At 39.2% G+C, this 20,000-nt stretch overlaps 2 protein-coding genes across 5 annotated transcripts in view; one reads left to right on the top strand and one right to left on the bottom strand.

Annotated features, from left to right (window-relative positions):
- Positions 1-20,000, bottom strand: part of LOC138014991 (uncharacterized) — a 68,480-nt gene that overhangs the window by 28,300 nt on the left and 20,180 nt on the right. Inside the window, exons 2-3 of the mRNA XM_068861883.1 lie at positions 14,328-14,440; positions 5,496-5,577 (exon numbers count right to left, since the gene is read on the bottom strand). Coding sequence (XP_068717984.1) covers positions 5,496-5,577; positions 14,328-14,353 — 108 coding nt within the window. The 5' untranslated portion in view covers positions 14,354-14,440. The remainder of the gene's footprint in view (positions 1-5,495; positions 5,578-14,327; positions 14,441-20,000) is intronic.
- LOC138014990 (uncharacterized) lies at positions 7,334-15,567 on the top strand. Of its 4 annotated transcripts, none has more exons than XR_011125460.1 (4): positions 7,334-7,473; positions 10,366-12,361; positions 12,482-12,545; positions 14,351-15,567. XR_011125460.1 is itself a non-coding variant. In XM_068861882.1 (2 exons), the coding sequence occupies exon 2, from the start codon at positions 10,404-10,406 to the stop codon at positions 11,718-11,720; it is 1,317 nt and encodes a 438-aa protein (XP_068717983.1). In that variant the 5' UTR covers positions 7,334-7,473; positions 10,366-10,403; the 3' UTR covers positions 11,721-13,212. The 4 variants fall into 4 exon arrangements, 1 of the variants encoding a protein (XP_068717983.1); XR_011125459.1 differs by having other exon boundaries at positions 10,366-12,401; XR_011125458.1 differs by having other exon boundaries at positions 10,366-12,545.

Here is a 20,000-nt window from a genome sequence, read left to right as displayed (position 1 = left end):
AAATGCCAAAACTGCTACCGTGTTGTGGACTTGTTTTGACACGACGACATTTTTGCAAAACCTCGTACTAAAATGACGACGGCAACACTTTTTTCCCGCCAAAATGACGCTGGTTTGCGCGCGCTCAATGTTTTTCTACGAGAAAATTGGGTACTCGTAGTCGTTCTCGTCCTAGAATCTGAAGGTCCCTACTACTCTACAACACTATTACTATGTCTACTCTACAACAGCGTTTCTAAGAAATGCGGTCTCGGCCTTCAGGAGACGTTTTTCATTGTATGTAGAAAGGATTTGTGCACGCTGAACAAGAGAAATGAATTGGCAAGTTCATGCAGCCACAGAAACAGATTTGTGCTTAAACACTCCAGAGTAAGGTAATGTAATACTGCACAGTTGTAAGAACATGATGTAACACATCTAACTGCGCGCGCGTGTTTCAGTTTATCATCGCCAGCATTTGATGTTAACGGTCATTCGCTTAAGTTGCCTGCTGAGTGTGGTGACTGATGAGTGTGGCGACTATACGAAACAGAACTGTAGTGTCGGTCACGTGATGGACATACGGGATTTTAGGAGAGCGGGAGAATGTTATTAGGATGTTTTGAGCTTAAATGCGTCTTGAATGCGGTTATGATTTATTGTTAAGCACAGAATACAACAAGAACTGTCGCAAAAAGCGATGTGAATAACTTGTGAAGCCCGAAACTAAGTTAATTTAATATATATGTCTTCTTGCCGCCACAGAAACAAAGCCCTCCTACGCAATAACTAAACTGTCAATTTCGCGCTGCATAAATTAGATAAACTATATTGTATATAAGCGATGGTAAAGTTTATTCTCATTAAACCCCCTGATGAGTGGGCGACCACGAAACAAGCTTGTAGGGATGAACTTTTAGTTCATTTGTTTTTTTCTTCCATATATACTTCGCTCTACTTCTATGTATTGAGCACTGTTTTACGAAAATCAAGTTTTACAATTTATATATTATATATATGTATATGACAAAATCTAGAAAAAATATAAAGCCTAATTAATAGTGTTTACTCTGCAGTAACAAGCTCCCCATTGAGGGCCTCTGAATGAATGCAACCAGGTAAAAATCATAACAGGATCCTCAAGAAAGGGCCATTAAACTACAGTAATAATTTCTTTTCCAAAAGCCCCTGCATGAAAAGCCCACGACAAACATAACAGAGTCCCTGAAAAGAGCTCCTGAACCTAGAAATAAACAAATCATCTCATCTAAGACGATAATACATTGGAAAAATTACAGATCACAAAAACTCAATTGTAGTAATTATGCGGTGTTTTGATTTAAATTCCCGCCTTTAATTTTGTTAAGAGGTAAACAATTGCGCGGCCTAATAGGCCTCCCTAGTAAGTGAGTGATTGATCAATATGTAAGCAATTTATAAAGGACCTAATTTGTTCAATGATGATAAAATTTGAGAAATTTCATATGCATGTTCAGAGTTATTAAAATGGATGGCCAATTCACAAGTTCTTTTATTCTTGAGAATGTTCGACTTGTGGTTGCGGAATCTTACTTTAAACTCAGTGGAGGTGGAGCCTTCATATTGTAAATTGCATTTGGTACAAGTGACTAAATTAATAACATTTTGTGATGAACAAGATAGTTTCTGCTGAATTGGATATTGACGAATAGTTGCTAAGCTTTGAAATTTTGAAGCTTGAATTAAAATTTTTTTACAAAGATCACACTTCTTGTTTCATTTTGAACAGCCCCCGTTTTCTTCGCTTTGGTTTCTACAAGCGGTTACCCGAAATTTTGATGGTGCCAACATCTCCTTAAGATTTTGGGCCCTACAATAAACGGGAAATATCGACTTGGATGGAAAAATTTCCTTAATTTCTAGTGAAGATTGCAATAGGTGCAGGTGTTTTTTGATAGTAATCAGTTGGATATCTGGCAAAATTGGATTGTAGTCAAGCACCAAACGAAAAAATTTCTTAGCCGGCTTGACCTGCTTGCTCATCAGAAGATGGGATCTTGAAATACTGAGAGCTTTGTCGAACTGTTTGTCAACAAGCTCCGCGGGATAATTTTGAGATTTCAAATATCCTCTGTATTCCTTACATCTGTTTTGTAGAAAGTCGTCAGTAGAACAATTGCGTTTAATTCTTAAAACTATCCCAAAGGGGACTGCTCTTTTGCAGTGTGACTGTGACTCTTAAAATTTTGACATGCTTAACGCACGTGCATAGATCTTGCATTTTTAGAAGCGCATTCGAATTTTCGGTTTTCACATGACGTCACGACCGCCATGTTGGTGCCCCTAAACAAAGAGAAGGCGGCCATGTTGGTGCCCCGACCAAATCCTCCGGGAATTTAACTCTATTATTATGCAAACGCTTCCTTTCGTCTTTTGTTTTGATTGTAACGGTTTTTTTACGATGTTTTGTAACGGTCCGTTGTAACGGTTTATTGCGTCTTGCACGAACAAAATGCTGATGTGTATTTTAGTAGGCCTCAGCGTATATGGAAACTAACTGATGAGTGGGCTAACTTTATGTTAGCCTACGAAACAGATTTGTATTAAACTCCATATGTACTCAAGATCTGAGTAGTCTCTTGAAACAATTTGTTACTCTGTACATACATATATATTTAACAAATAAAGAAGCCTTGACTGTGCTCTGTTCTGTTGTAAAGCACGCAAGAAGCGGTTAGAGCATGAAAGAAGTGTAGAGGGTGGGGGAAGGGGGGGGGGGGGGGGGAAACACGATCCGATAGGCGATACTTCCCTACTTTTACTTCCACAACCAACAAGTTTTGTTAGAAAACGACTGAAGATAAACATTAGTGATAGTGGCTGAGGTCCCAGTAGCACATTCGACATCGTTGTTACAACGGTGTCACACTATTTCAAGTGTGACCGGCTATTTTTTCACTGCCAGTGTCTGTGTCTGTTGCTCAGGTTACGCGGTTTAATTAAAGGATTTTAACAACGTACGCTGTTTACTATGGGGCGCCAAATGTATTTTTATCATTTAGAGTGGTTATTTGTATATAACCAAAACAAGTATGGTTATATGTAAATAACCACATTGCAGTTTGGTTATTTCTAAATAACCAAAAGGAGACATTGGTTATTTAACAAGTAACCAAGAAATGAGTGTGGTTATTTGCTAAATAACCAAACCTGAAAATTGGTTATTTGCTAAATAACCAAACTGAAAATTGGTTATTTGCTAAATAACCAAACTAAAAATTGGTTATTTGCTAAATAACCAAAATCGAAAAAATGGTTATTTGGTTATTTTTTAGAGATAACCAAAACTTGATTTTTTTTTCCAGTGACTACAAATTGCAAATCGGTTATTTAGCACAAAATGGCTAGTACTTAAACACAGAATGCCGGAATGATGGAATGCCGGAACGGCGGAATACTTAAACACGGAACGCCGGAATACTTAAACACGGAACGCCGGAATACTTAAACACGCAACGCCGGAATACTTAAAAAAAGAACGCCAAAATACTTAAACACGGAACAGTTGTGAAAATTCTGACAGTTGGAACACATGGTTTCCCCCCCTTCCCCCCCCACAAGTGTTCGGGGCAAAAAATTAAAGTACAAAACAATGGTGAAATATGAACCCTTTTATTGTCGTAAAAAAGGTTGCTGTTATTCATCGTGGTGAAGTACAATAATAATAAAGTATTCTCGTTTGTTTCACGATGTGGTCACTTGTGATGTGGATCGCGCCGTTTCGACTGCATACTGCTAGTCTTCATAAGGCGATGATGTCGAATGGTTACGCGTCACCTTTTAAACAGGATGCTCCGATGTGATTGGTTTCGCCTTATGAAGACCAGCAGTATGCAGTCGAAACGGCGCGATCTACATCACAAGTGACCACATCGTGCAACAAACGAGAATACTTTATTTTGTTTCACCTCATTTAATGTAAAGTTCTTTATTGTACTTCACCACGATGAATAACAGCAACCTTTTCTACGACAATAAAAGGGTTCATATTTCACCATTGTTTTGTACTTTAATTTTTGCCCCGAACACTTGTGGGGGGGGGGGGGGGAACCATGTGTTCCAATTGTCAGAATTTTCACAACTGTTCCGTGTTGAAGTATTCTGGCGTTCTTTTTTGAAGTATTCCGGCGTTCCATATTTAAGTATTCCGGCGTTCCTTGTTTAAGTATTCCGGCGTTCCTTGTTTAAGTATTCCACCGTTCCGTGTTTAAGTATTCCGCCGTTCCGTGTTTAAGTATTCCGCCGTTCCGGCATTCCATCATTCCGGCATTCCATCATTCCGGCATTCCATGTTTAAGTACTAGCCATTTTGTGCTAAATAACCAATTTGCAATTTGCAGTCACTGGAAAAAAAAAATCAAGTTTTGGTTATCTCTAAAAAATAACCAAATAACCATTTTTTCGATTTTGGTTATTTCGCAAATAACCACTTTGCAGTTTTGGTTATTTAGCAAATAACCAATTTTCAGTTTGGTTATTTAGCAAATAACCAATTTTCAGTTTGGTTATTTAGCAAATAACCAATTTTCAGGTTTGGTTATTTAGCAAATAACCACACTCATTTCTTGGTTACTTGTTAAATAATCAATGTCTCCTTTTGGTTATTTAGAAATAACCAAACTGCAATGTGGTTATTTACATATAACCATACTTGTTTTGGTTATATACAAATAACCACTCTAAATAATAAAAATACATTTGGCGCCCCATAGGTTTACAAGTCTAAAAGTACGATATATCGGGTCTCTATCTAAATCCACTGGTGATGGACCAATCGCGACTTCCTGAACAAGAAGTCCCTTTTGCGATAAGAAACTTTAGAGCCAAAGCAATTTAGTTTCATCTGAAAGGTCACCGTAAAATTATAATTTTCGTCGCTTTTCCAAAGGCTGTTAAGAGCTCTGTTGTTGAGCATATCCTCTAGCCAATGTTGTGGCCGAGGGTAAACCCAGCATCAGCATAAGTGCCAGAAACACCCTTTGGCGATGTAGAAATTGCCTCAAGGCCATATGACCATGCAGGTTGATCCTTCTATTGATAAGCATTAAAATTATAATAAAAAACGATCCGGCAAGAAGGCAATAATCAGGCATCTTGCTATTGCTTTTACTCTGAGAAAGTGCAAGTTAATATTCGAGAAGTTGACAGCTATCAATTTGAAACCGCTGTTAACAACTACTAGTGGAACCGCAGGTTATGTGACACCGTTGTTACACTGTTGTTAAGCTTTTTTTTTTTTTTAATTTCAAACCTTTATTACAAGACAATGCAATTAATAAATGACATTACAGTAGAAACGTTGCTTACAATTAAGTTAATTGATACAGCCATGGCTCTTACATCACTAACGCTACTTGTACAACGAAAACATCTTTAATTAAATACATTTAAAGGAAAGAAAAAAAAAAAAAAACAAACAAACAAAACAATACATGATTATGTACACATATAAAAACAAAAAGACAGGCCATACGTACCAATACGAGAAAAAAAAGAGGAAATAATAAGAAGATTACACTGCTTTCTAGTTGATGATGGTGCGTGACATAGGAGAACGACCTAAATGAAGAATGTCGAAAAACAAAGGAAATTTTCAGGCTTAGGAGCTTTACCTCGTGTCTTACAGATCCATATAAAATATCTGTCAAGTAGGAAGTAAAGGTATATTTGTTTGTGAAAAAGATTCGGCCTGAGGCCTAAAGCAATTGCTGCGTCAAGGTTGATTTTCTCTAAAATCTAAGAGACTATGCCTTACGACTTCTGAAAAGAGTGTGAGCACATCCGACTTATTAATTTGCCTATAGGAGTAGTGTTTGGTCTAGCCTAAAATATGCCGTCCAAGTTCGGCAAAATATCGCTGAGTATCTCTGCAAAAACATTGAATCAATTCAATTGACAGCCGATAAAAGACCGATTCATGGAAATGAAAAACGGTCCGATTAAAAAAAATGTTGCAATGCAACAGATTTTTTGAAGTCGGGCCTAAACTTCGAGAGAAATCAAAGGGTATGCGAGTGGGTAATAAGCGCGTTCAAAATAGCGGATACTAAAAGGACAACGGGAAGATCTTTTGAGGAAAAAATTGGCAGTTTTTCATAATTTACACGGTACGATTATCGGCCCGACAAAACCGGCCGACAAATCATACCGTGTAAACGGGCCTTAATGTTTCCTGTACCACTTTCCGAGCCTTGCGAACCCTCAGTTACACTACATCAGTGGTTACTGTTACCAAGGTTACGAAATTCAAGGTCAAGTCATTCATGCATGAAGTTCAATTCTTCAAACTTGAAAGTCGAATGTGAAATGCAGAATTTTCCACTCCAATGTCAAATTGGAAACTTCGATGTCAAATTCAGAACTTGGATGTCAAATTCAAACATTCGATGTCAAATTCAAAACTTCAAATGTCGAATATGAAAATCAAGACTCAAATTTGAAACTTGGATGTCAAATTCCGATGTCGAATTTTGGCGGAGACTATAACGACATACAAAACAGCGTTGTAACGACGCTGTCAAGTGCTATTGGGACCACGACCAGTATTTACAACGTGAAACGATCGCCTACTCACTCACTCCCACTCCGGTGGCAGTTCCATCCCGCGTGATATCTTAACTGATGCTTTTTCCTTTTTACGGTGTACTAGGCCACGTAAACAAAAATTTCCGAATTCAGCAAATGTAGAAGTGGATGTATTTTCGTTACTACGATGTTTGAAGATCGTGCATGCTTTTATAAAAATAATTGTAATATTTCAAATTTTTCCCTTTTGGAGGCTAATGTTTTATGCACGGGGAAATTTCCCGTTTTCTTCTGTCAATTTTTGCTCCGGGCAATGTACTTAGGGGAAGTTGGAACTAAAAAGTCACGCGAACGCCATTAAGCGAACACTCCGGCGGTTGTCATTGGTGATTTAAAGGCAATAATCTCGGGTGAAGAAACCGTGCGAGAAAAAAGTAATATGATGAGTAAATGTACGTCTTTGCACCTCTTGTTTTCTTTGGTTTTCATAACACTGAAATAACAAAATATCACTTGTTTCCCCCTGAGATAAAGTGTTCCGGTCTTTCTGACGGCGTGGCAGGACCGGAAATGCCATGTGCTGTAAATCATTTTTGAGAAAGTAACACAATCCGTCACGCAACATAAGAATGAACGCGAAATGAAGCTTTTCTTTTTAAATTTAGTTGGATGATCTTAATCCGTCAATATATCTTTGAGAAAAACATACCACTTCCCCCGCAGTAAAGACGATAACTATACCGACTAATAGCAAATAGTTTCTGACAAAAGAGGCTAAACCGCTCCCTGGCGCATCTTAATCACGCCCACAAATAAGAATGATAATATGCAATTCAAATATGAATAACAAAGCCAGTGTCCTTCATTATGCTCTCATACTGCTCCTTATCACAAGTTCGATCGCCACAGTCGGAGACAACTACTGAGTTGGTAAGTGAGAGAGCTGTTCAACGCTGTTTTATTAGTCTGCAAACTACGTTACATAATTACTTAAATGCTGGTAATTCAGGCGTTTTCAAGTTCGTCAGCGTATTAATTAGCACATAACTACCACATATATATATGATAAAATTTGTTCAATGTTCAACGCAATTGTTGCAGAAAAACTGGCTCAACTATCTTCGACTTATTAAGTTTGCAGATTCAACACGATTAAAAACAAACAGCACTGTTAACGATATCTTAAGTAATGGTCCGGCTAAGAAGCAGGCAGAAAAACAATAGCCCGCGGCAATAGCGTCGGTTAGTTAAAATGTGCCAACATTTTTAATCAAATTAAGTTCGGCTGTTCCCATTGGTGTAAGCAGCTAAAAGCGCGAAATTTGAATTTCAATGAAAAATGTAATCGACTTGCTGTCTAAAAAATTAGATTCTGTTTCGTAGAACAAATCATTATGCCTTCAAGAACTATGTTTGTAAATATCGTCAAGATTCTATGCGCCATTTGCCGATTGGCGAATGGCGCATAGAACAATGCCCAAATTTGGCCGGGAGACAGAGATCAAGGGCATGGAGAAGAAGAAATCCAAAAAAGGCTTTTTTTTCATTTTTTTCTCATCTTTTTTCGACATTTTCCGATATTAGCCAATCAGATGCCTCGATTGGAGCAGCAGCTTCTAAGTACTTTTGCCGCTGGGCTGCCTGCTTCTTAGCCGGACCATTACTTAATATCTCTGCGTCAAAAAACTTGAATTGTCATTTTTGCCTTGAGTTGTAAACAATTGCATCAAATCATCGTTTAATTTGACGTAGTTATATCTAAAAATATGGTTTGATTTCCATTCAAAAACAAGGGGAAACTTCTTAGAAGTTGAGACTATTCTCAACAAATTAAAAGAGAGATTTTAGCATCGCGTTTGAGTTAACGGTAAATGGCAAACTTTGATGGAAGCATGAAAATTCTATCATTGTAACAGGAAACAGGCAAGGGAAATTATATATCTAATATCAAGCAATTGCTTAGATTTTTAGCAATATGAACATTTTAACCTCGCGTCTGCCGTTTGCTGTGGACGCGATTGTAAACTCTTATGTTGCTATTTAACATTCGGGTGGATGGCTGGCAAGCGTCTTGAACAATTGAGTTCACATAATAATTTAACCCTTTCATAATAAAACGTTCCGTGTAGAAAACGGATCTTTAAGATCATTGATTCGAAATTAATGACCATAAGGCAAGCGGCTTTGAAACAGACTTTTACCGAAAAGGCTGGGAGCGCCAAGACTGAATTTTTGAGATAGTCACAATGTTTCGCGGGGATTCCCCGAGACAAAGTTCACGTGAACGGAAAAAAGGGGTGGAAACGATGAACAAGCAAATTCCATTATGCCAAACCGACCGGTCAGAGATAAGTGGGAATACCGAAGGAAAATGGAACGACATTTTCCGATTAAACCGGGCCAACCAGTAGGAATGGCTCTTGCCACTTTTTATTCCTTTTCCGAATTCCCTACTTAGGGCAAAGAACCGGTTTGTCAAAAATGGAACGGCGAATTTCGGTCGGAATATTCCAACCGAAATAAGTGGACCACCTCAAGAGGTGATCCCGAATATTCCGGTCGGAAGAAACCGAAACGGACCTTTCCACTTGATTTCCGACTGAAATTTCCGGAATCTTTGGCATAATGGAAAGCACCCTTAATCTCTTTTCTCAAACCTGTCTCGTTTCTAAGATTCTTTAGCATTTCAGTTACTTTTCTGGGCATCTACTAGCAAGTTCTTTAACTGGAAAATCATCAAGCATTCACTTTTCTCTCATCTTAAGACATACTTTTCAGATCCCGGTTGATTTCGAGTAAATTTAACAAATTGATGTCAATTTTTCATGAGTCTCTCCTGTTTTTGATCATGAATTTCGTCATAACATTGTCAAAGTAGTTGTGGATCCACGAGGCGATACCCAGACATCGATTTGTTTTTTACAATGACAAAAAGGCAGAGGGGTCAATATTAAGTCAAAACACGAGAAGAACGCGAGACAAAAATGCGTTACACTTCAATTGACGCGAGCAAAATCGCGTCAATATCGCATAAATTATAAATTTATGTGTCTGTCCGCTTATTGACAATAAAAATTAGCCAATGAGCGCGCGAGAATTTTGCAGTCATTGCAAAAAATCAATGGTCTGCAACGTGGGAGTAAACACTTTTTACTATTTCAACTAAAATGAGAATAAAAGCAAACGCATGGCTGGATGCACCCTGCGAGCAGAGCCTCCTTTTATCTTTTTCTTTACTTCGAAGCCGAGGCAGCCCAAACCTCTGGACTAGTCAATCTTGTTTTCTCTCGTCAAACTGGTTTTTCCAGTGCGAGCATCGGTTTAGTGACAACAACCGATGGTTATAAATGAGCCCCTGTACCGTGAAAAACCAAGATGGCGGCGAGATCTGGCCTATTAGGCTTGGGTTCAAGACTGTATCCTGATAACATACATGATAAGATCTTACTCGATTCATGCACAGTCTTTCTCGAGAACGCCAAAATCTAGCAAGTAAAAGAAAGCCTCTGCTAGCAGGGTGGAATGGATTATTATAATAGAGAAAATTTGCATCGCGTTTCAGAAGGCAAACGGCAACTGATGTTGGACTAAAATTTGCGTTTTGCGAAAAACGGAGAGAGCTTGTTTAATGTTACCTTGTTTCTTGCCTGCTACAGCTTCAGTCTCAAGACAAAAAGACAAGTTAGGATATTGTAAGCGATGTTCACGCTTTTGCAACAATCATCAGCGTACCATTTGCCGTTTCACGGAAACGCGATTTTAATTCTCTACCACTGTTTTTGAAGAATATGCGAGTTTAACATATTTCATATGTTTTCACAGCTAAATAAAATTCCGTTACTCCTCATCTGAAAGACCCAATGGCATCGCTGGCAGAGCCGCAAGCGTGGCAAGAAGAACTTCAGAGTTATCTTCCACATGCATTAAACTGCGTAGATCCAAACTGCCTACACCCCCTCTGTGTTAACCTGAAACTGATCTTGAGGCATATACCGAACTGTGAGAAGACAGGACAGTGCACCATTTGCCTAGGAATGAAATCTCTGGCGGCCAATCACTCGGAATCCTGTAGGGATTACTACTGCCGAATACCTTTCTGTTGGGAAGCCAAGGTTGCCTCTGAGGAGCAGAAACTCATCGATGAATTGGTGGCGACAAGTCCTGCAGATACCAGCTTGCATGGGCTGAAAGAGAACCAACTTGGTACAAAAAAAGCTGAAGACAATGGTACGGCCGTCGACATGTCTAGAAAAACCGTGGATGATTCTTGTCACACGCCGAGGCTTGCAGAAAGAAATGGACCATCGTTATCAGGGGACCACAGGAAGGATAGTGAAGAGGGATCTTCGGGGAAAGTGCAGCCTTCGTGTTTTGACGCGACCACTGTTCAATTGTCATCCGTTTCTATCGGTAAAACGTTTCCACCCGAGTGGACGGGTGAGTGTGGGCCCCTAACGATAACAGAAGATGCCTCTAAAAGTTTGAAGCCTTCTTCACAAAGACCAACGCAGCGACACTTGCCTAACTGTGAGGACAGAAAATCAATTGATTCCTCTAAAACAGGAAAAAGTTCACCAATCAGTCTTTGTCAACCAGGAACGAAGAGAAAGCTCCAACGTTTCATCTACACTAACAAAGAATCTGTTTCAGCACTCAAAGATCGCCGCCCAGTCCCCACAGAAAAAATTGCCAAAATTGACCACTCCCGTGAAGTTATCGAAATTGTTGACAGCAAACTATCTGGGGCGTCAATGTCAAGTGTGTCTCCAAAACACAAATACGACCTCCCAATACCAACTCGTCGTTTGAGTTCCTCCATTAAAACACGTTCCGCAAGGAAAGGTTCCAGTCCGAAGTCAAGAATCACCTCGGGAGCGGTAGCGGGCTTTCAAGAACCCAGTCAGAATCCCAGTGTCACGGTGGATTCCGATGACTTGTTCCTGACCCCTCCACCATCTCCGACGTTCGAGACGTGGTTTGGTGAGCCAGCAAGTACTAATGAAGGTTTATTAAAATCTGTCCTTTTGGACACTCTGTTTCAGCTGCTTCGCATTGTGACTCAACCGAAGACAAAGCAACAGGAGGCCATTTTCGTTGATTTGCTTGAAAGCACTCTCCGTGCAATGAAAATTCAATTGCAAAACAGTGTGAAAGACTCTAAACAGTGTAGAGTTTAAGCCAATTTATTACCACAAGAAAATATGATGTAAGAGAACGAATCCCTCATATTTGCCGGGTCCTTTTCCGATGAAAATTATTTGAAATCTGTTATTAGTTTTGTTATACTGCGTGGTTATTTCGAGGACTACATTGTTTACTCAGTCACGGTGCTTAGGGATTAACCTCCTTAGGGCTTCTTCACGCATTCCTCTCCCACGAACGTCGAGGTTAGTGGGAGGAGGAATGCGTGACGGAGCCCTAAGAACGTATGTATTGGAGGCTGTGGTAACCATAACCACTGCAGCATGGACACTGAAAAACGCAGACTGCAGACTGAGCAGACCGTCTGTGAAATGAAAATTCGGTTAGCCTGAACTAGCCCTAAATAACATTCGGTAAGCCTGATTAGGCCTAAATAATATTCAGGTTAGCCTGTTTACGGTTAGCTCTCAATAATAGTGTGGGTAACACCATATTTTACCCCTGGTCTGCACGGTCTGCACAGTCTGCAGTCTGCGTTTTGGCGTGACCGACTGCAGCATAGGCGCAGTTCAAAAATATCATCACGGCGCTTAGGCATTCGTTCTGTTCCCACATATTCTTTTGACTAGAACTCTTCGGTTTTGGATTGCTGGTTTGAACATTGAGAGTGAGATATGTAAGGAAACAAACAACTGTTTGGGATGACTCAAAGATGGGTGCGAAAGAGATTTCAAAGCGAAGTGTTTTCTTTTACACTTTTTTAAATCAATGAAATCGTTTTGCATAAATTTTACAGTTTACGTGCTTGTGTAGCACCGCAGTATTTAACACGGCATAAAAGAGACGAGTTCTTCTTCCAGGTAACTCATTTTTTATGTTTACACGAATTATGAAGCCATTTTCGCTTGGCCGAATATATATTTAGACGAATTGTTCAGGTGGTAGTTGTCTTAGAGTAGATCATTGGATATCATTCGAAAGATCGATTGTCACTTATCAAAGATAAATGTTCTTTTTATAAAAGACCGCATTGTAAGTCCACATAGGGCCAATTTAACCTAGTAGATTGAGAAGGATCAAAAATAGAATATTTTGCATAAATTTTACAGTTGACGTGCTTGTGTTGCAAAGCAGTACTAATACGGCATAAAAGAGACGAGCTCTTCTTCCAGATAATTTTACACGAATTATGAAGCCAATTTCGCTTGGCCGAATGTATATGTAGACGAATTATTCAGGTGGTAGTCGTCTTAGAGCAGATCATTGTATATCACTCGAAAGATCGATGGTCACTTATCAATAATAAATGTTCTTTTTATAAAAGAGCGCATTGTAAGTCCACATAGGGCCAATTTAACTTAAGGATTAAAAACAGAATATTTTTTCATATACTGTTTAATTTCTTTTCAGACTAGAATTAGCATTATTCAACTATTACTCAAAATCATGTTATTCGGATTATTTATCTACATTGCTTTAATTATAAAGATATATATTTGTGCACTTGTCACCGGCTACCCAACAGGGGGTGGGGGGGGGGGGGGGGACCCCGGGAAGATGTAGGGACTTGGCTAAATGTGCATTTCAAAGTTCTTGTTTTTCCTCATCGCCATTGTTTCTTGTTTTTTTCTCCAAAACACAGAACAACAAAAGACAGCATGCAATTCCACTCAAAGAGTATACTAGTATCTTATCATTCTGTCACAAGAGAGCAGTTTTTGAGATTTACTGAGATAGATGAGAGTAACGATCAAGTGTACTTTCCAGTCCTTTTTTTTTTCAAAACATAAAATTGATTCCTTGTTTTTAAGTCTGCAAGACTTCAAGAGTATGTGCTTCATTGCGTGCAGGGTGTCTTCAAACTCCTGGCTCGATCGCGGCAAATTTCCCACCTTTTCATTACCTGCTCTGCGATTTTAAGTCGGTTGTCACTAATTTGGAAAAAAAATGATAGAAATGCAACAGTTCACCGGTTCAAATCCTCCAAAATTCCATTAAAAATTCCGGTCTCTCTTCAAGGTGGAGCGGTTGAGGGATAAGGTTCAATTGATATGACGGTCTCGTCTGAAGTTGTTCGTTTCTTTTTTTCGGAGATTGGTCATAATGCCCTCTGCTAAAATTCAGGTCAACTTTGTTATGAGTTAGAGCAAAGTGATCTGTCACAATGTGGATATATATTGAACCAATACGGTGGCCCATTAGGGCCACACCTTTCGCCATTAATTCAACCACATATTACAAAGCGTTGCTCATCTCGCACAATAAAATTCCCTGCAAACAATGTTAAAATATAATCCCACTCTAAAAACAAAATAAATCCGGCACACTGCAAACAAAATAAATTCCCACACTGAATATAAAGTGTCATCGCACACAACAAAAAAAATCCTCGCACTCTGCAAACGAAGTATCCTTACAAACTGCAAACAAAAATTTCCTCGCACACTTCAAACAAAGTAAAACCACACACTCCCAGAAAAATTCATGCTGCAAACAAAAAGCTAAAAAAGTACTGCGAGCGCAAGAACATGGGAAGGACTGGAACCGGCTCGTGGAACGATAGGATTGGCTTGGGATTTCAGGACTCCTTGTTCACGAAGACTTTTGATAGATAACGTTTTTCATTCTGAACAATTACTCACCGGCATTCTTTTTCCTCTTCAAGCATACAATGGCACGAAACGACGGTGCGAAAGGTGCTGATCCAGGACAATGTGCCAGCTAGAGTAACATGGATTGGACTAACGATGGTGGACTATGGATGGAGTGTAAAGTACAGATTACTTGGTATAAAAGACACACTTATAAAAGACAGACTTTGAAGTTAGGGACTGAACTATCGATGAGTATGAATCCACGATAGTAGCTTCATATTCATATACTTGAAGTTGAACGGTTTGTATTGTATGGCCTATATATATGGGTTATTGACCAAGCGTGAGGTCAAGATGGCTGGATATTAGCCAAGTTCTTTTTTTGCGTGTTTATGGTCGAGGTCCATAAACACGCAAAAAAGAACGACGCCAATATCCAGCCATCTTGACCGAACAAGCTTGGTCAATAAAGGATTTATTATATGACTTAAAAATCAAAAAATGATCTTCAATCTTGCGGAAGCAAGCGAGAAATCTCGAGCGGGCAAGGCAGCTCCATCTTGCCAGCATAACTGAAAATAATAACTTACACATAAATACGGCTTTGGGTCTGAGGCCAGATAGATCTAAACACAAACTCAAAATTAATTTTTGTTGCTTAATTGCCAAGCACTATATCTGGCTTAAATTTAAACAACTTTTTGCTTTATTTGAAACACATTTATCATCGGCAAATAGAAAACAACACCTCACTGTCAAAAATAAATGGGAACCCTTGTTGCCTTATATAAGCCTTTTGACCTGAGTCTCCAAAACTTAATTAAATATAAATTTCTTCTCTGCACCTCTTTTTTTGTTTTGTTTTGTTTGGTTTCGGCTGTGTCCTTTTGCCCAGGGTAAAAAAGGAAAAGAGAAGGTTTTTTTGTAGTTTTTTTTCTTTCTTTTGTTTTTTTAATGTATTTAATTTGTTGTTTGTAAATAATTATTATTTTTTTAAAAATCTTGCGAACTCGGGTAGCCAATCACAGCGCGCGATTTGGTTCATCTTGCCCGCTCACGGAGCTCGTCATATAATAAATCTGATATGTAACATGTCCCTTGCTCTAGACTTCTAGTTTATTGACTGTTCAAGCAAAAAATTAGCATTACATCAGTATGTAATAATGAATAATTGGTTTCAAGTAATCCATAAAAAAGTAGATACAATATGCATTCAAATTGACAAAGATCTTGTTTCCTGTAAAAGTAGGTTAAAAATAAAATTCTCAATAGAAAGTTACTAACAGCATGCAGACTTAAAGATATCATTGTTCTCAACATTCACAATATTCCCCAGTAGTTCGTTCTAATATTTTAAATTCCATGAAAAAAAAACCTGTTTACACGCTGGTTGCACTTTGAATGAGGTTGTAGGGTGATGATATCATGGAATTGCCATTCTTTGTCTTGAGTTACGGAAGATAGGAGTTCATTTCTGTAGACAGTTCGTTTAAACATCGCTTATCAAATGAGCAGTCCGTCTACCTTCAAGGGATGGCCACTTCAGTTTCTCTAACACTTAAGTTAAGTATTTCTTCATGCTCCATGTGTGAACGCAAGACGTTGTTTTGGGTGAGCTCTGTTTGCTGGGATGCGAACAATATTCCATCCATTTGGGATATTTTGGGATATTTCAGCCAAGCCCCATGGGCTTGGCTATTTTTTGAAGATAAGCAAAGTAACCTAGGAAATTATACCCTCTAGTTTACAAAGGATCTGTTTGGCACTTGTAGCCCTGTCATTTTACGAGAAAAAACCCGTCAACCTGCAACTAACTGCAACAGAAGATGTTTTAACGGTTTTAGACTCATAAATATGTCCTTAGTAACATATCAAAAGTCCAAGAAAAGCCCCTCACGGAAACTTGCTGAAAAACGCGGGTTTTGACAAGCTACAAAGCTAATTTTTACGGCAGCGTGGAAACAAGGCTGACAAAACTTTCCTTTCAATGAGCGCAAACTACTTATCAACACTTAAATAAACTTCAAATTGGTATTTGTTACTTGTCCATGCTGGAAATTAAAAATGCCGAATAAGTTACGCTAAATACTACTTGGAAAAAAACAGGGGCTTCTGTAGTTTGCCAACACTGGTCTTGCAAAAAGACTGGCGCCTTTTGGTGATCACATGTTAATTTTATAGCAAAGGATTTGCGCTTGCTGTCTGTTGAATGAATTATGAGTGGAATACAACCCTTCTAATCCTAATTCTCAATGAAAATCGAAGAATGAAGGTTTGCTGATCAACTTGTTGTTGCATCGGATCTACTCGATGTTTGAAATAAACTTCAAGAATAAAAATTCGGCGTTTACTACTGTTGTATCGAATTGACTTAATGTTTGTATCGAAACGACTTCGCTATGTATCGAAACAACCTGTATCGAAACGACTGGGCTCCCTTTACAGGGCTGACCTGAAAGTTAAATATTCAGAAAAAACGAAGACAATTCCTTGTCAAACACTGGTTTAGTAATCCTGCTATAGCTGATGTTCTTGTTGTAAGTCTTTGTATGGACAGTTGAAAGGCGTTTAAACAAATTCAGTCTGAGCTCGAGATCAGTCAACAGCACAATGACTGATGAAGACCTGGACACCGTCATTAACAATATGAGTATTGCAATGGCCATTTTTATAGACGTCCGGGCGAATTATGCTTCTCTCTTGTTATTCGTTTAGCGTAAAGACCGGACAAATTACATAAGACGCGTTGGGTACTTATCATTTTGCCAAAAAATCCGGATGGAATAACCATTGCATAATGGTGAGCGATTTTCCGAATTTATTGACCAACCGGATGAGAATGGCGCTTACCATTTACTACCTGGCATTCCATCCCGAAAATCACAAGAAAGGGCCTGGAAACGGAACAACCGTCGCAAATGGTAAGGTAAGGGAATTTCCCGAATTCCGTTCCGAAAGGAAAAAGTGGACTACCTGGAGGTTGTCCACAATTCCCGAAAAGATTTTTCGGAAAAGTGTCTTTCCATTTGACCTCGAAAGCAAAATTTCCAGATTGTTTGGCTAAATGGTAAGCACCCATTATCTGTCTGGACAAACCTGGGCAAACATTTGTTGCTCGTCTGGTTGTACGTCTCTAGCATAAAGACGGGCACAAGACGCAATATCCGTGTGGACGAATAATCTTCCGTACGTCGTCTAAGACGCACAACGTTTAGACTGATAATGCGCCCTTTGTCTGTGCCTCTACTAGAAACACATAACGTTGTATTTGCTGGTTATGACGAGACGTTTACAAAAACCATGACGCAACAGAGGAGAACGGGAGGGAAAGCTGACGCGACTGTAACTTTCTCAGAGAGCATGAAAGTCACTCTCAAAAAGGAGTTCTTCCATTCCAATACCAGAAACAAGCAACGGTTCATAAATATGCTGAGCCGGTGTCTCCAGCGAAACAATTGTCCAAAATATCAAGCCAAAGGTGACGGCGATGTATTGTGAAGACAGCCGTGGAATCTGCCCAGGAAAAAAACACTGTGTTTGTCGGCAAAGACACGGACTTACTTGTCCTGTTGTGCCTCTACATCCGTCTGGATAGCTGGGATAGAGGCAAAGCAAAACTCCAAAAGACGTGTATAGAATCGGAAGAATTGTTCGGACCAATATGATAATGACGATGAAGTTGGAGAAGATTAGATGGGTACATTGAAACAGTGAAACCTTGAGAAAAATGTCAGACTTTAGAAACCAAAATATCAATTTCTCGATTACCACGTTTGTGAACCAGATGTTACGCACAATGGATATTTCAGATTACGGTCATATTTTAGAAATTCTATTATGTGGACGGTCCTACTGGCAAGGCCGAATAACGACTAGAATGCGAATACGATCAACCGTTGTTTCGAGCTATTTTTATCTTGTTTTGCATCAGGTAAATGTTTGTACACAAGTTTTCAGTAGAATCAATCGATTTTTGACAATTTCAGTGTATTTCTGAAGATAAACAATAATAATAAAAGAACTCCTGGTGATCAGCCTCGTTTTCATGTCTCAGCAGCTTGCATCTTCTGGGACTTTAAGTATGTTGTTCTTGGGGTTAATTTTAAATAACTGTCGAGGAGAAAGTTTCAGGTCATTTCTCAGAATGACTGGAGTACTGAAGAGGTTTCTGCATTTGTTCATTGAGAAGCACCCACGAATGTACTGTGGCCCAGGTTCGATTCCCGGACCCGACGCCATAAATGGGTTGAGTTTGTGTTGGTTTGCTACTCTTCTCGGAAGTTGCCAGAGGCCGGCGCCATTATTATTTTGCGAGCCCCAAAGAATCATGGGTAAATTGAGACCATGTGCTCAGTCTGTGCTGGCACTCCGCCATATTGGCTGATGTCATTAAATGTCGAGTTTTAAGACTGGACTATTCTTCTATTTTTGATACCCCTACACCACAAACTGGCGACGAGGATTACGAACGTGATTTACTACGATGTCACAATTACAACCTCAATTCGGTATTCTGGAGCCGTTCGATGGCGTCGGTTTTACAGATTACACTGAACGCTTAAACTCCTTCTTCGTGGCAAATAATATTGTTGCAGCAGACGCTTCCGATGCCGCCAAACTAGAGGCAGATAAGAGAAAAGTTGCTGTGCAAATTTCCCTGATCGGTAAGCAAACGTATAGCACTCTTAAAGATCTTTGTTTACCATATTTACCCGCTGAGAAGACATACGATCAGGTTACAGAAATTTTGAAAGGCTATTACAAACCCAACGTACTTGAAGTTGCAGAATATCCTACCGTTTCCATCATACACTTCAGAGTGAAAATGAAACAGTTTCTGAATATGCTAACAAGTTAAAACGTTTAGCAGTGAACTGTAATTTTGGTACATATCAGGAGCATTGAAAGATCAATTCGTGGGGGGTGTGAAAAGTCAAGCTACAAAGAAGAAACTCCTTTCTGAGGACCGTACTTTCGAACATGCAAGCTTTAAAGGTTGCTCAAGTAGACGAATTGGCAGAAAAAGAATCCAAACAACTTCAGTCTAATTCTAATTTAAGTGCTAAAGTTCAGACTAGCTGTACATTCTGTGCCAAAGAAATCTGCAATAGTCCAGCACACCAAGTAAACAAACAACAGTCAGCGATTACCGGGGAAACTCATGGGAAATTTTGGGTGATAAGTGTAGCCATATCACATCTGTTTGTAGCTGGGTGTCCGGAAAACTAAGACCTAAGACCTAAGACCCGGAAAACTAAGACCTGGAAAATTAAGACCCGGAAAACGAAGACCTGGAAAACTAAGACCCTTTTCATTTTAGTTCTCACAGCAATCCCTGGGCCGTTTAAAAAGGCGCAAAAATATAACAAATAAATGCAAAGGAAATCAGGAATAAATCACGCCCAAAGCAGTAAATAAGCCATTGAAAAGAACGGGACCAAAAAACCCTCTATCCCTGAAAGAAATATTACGTATATCAAAAAAATTAAGTTCGATTTAGAAACGACAATAAGGCTTTATAATGACGGCGTTGGGAGGAAATCTAGCAACGCTTGATAATTCTTCACCGCCAATGTCACGCCAGGCGAGTCAAGGGCACATGACAATCCCGCATTTCATCAGAAAGGAAAAATAAATCGTTGTTCTAAAATGCATCTCCTGTAACTGAACGAATTGTTCATTTTTTCTTCGGAAATTACTGGCAGTCAGGTGTTACGTCCT

This window comes from Montipora capricornis, chromosome 9 (genome assembly GCF_036669925.1).
Source record: "Montipora capricornis isolate CH-2021 chromosome 9, ASM3666992v2, whole genome shotgun sequence".
Classification (NCBI taxonomy): Eukaryota; Metazoa; Cnidaria; class Anthozoa; order Scleractinia; family Acroporidae; genus Montipora; species Montipora capricornis.
The sequence above is the reverse complement of the archived record's forward strand: the minus strand, read 5'-3'. Positions and strand labels throughout refer to the sequence as shown.

What these genes read in the sequence shown, in the direction of transcription:
- LOC138014990 (XM_068861882.1), top strand. Translation starts at nt 10,404, where the DNA reads ATGGCATCGCTGGCAGAGCCGCAAGCGTGGCAAGAAGAACTTCAGAGT.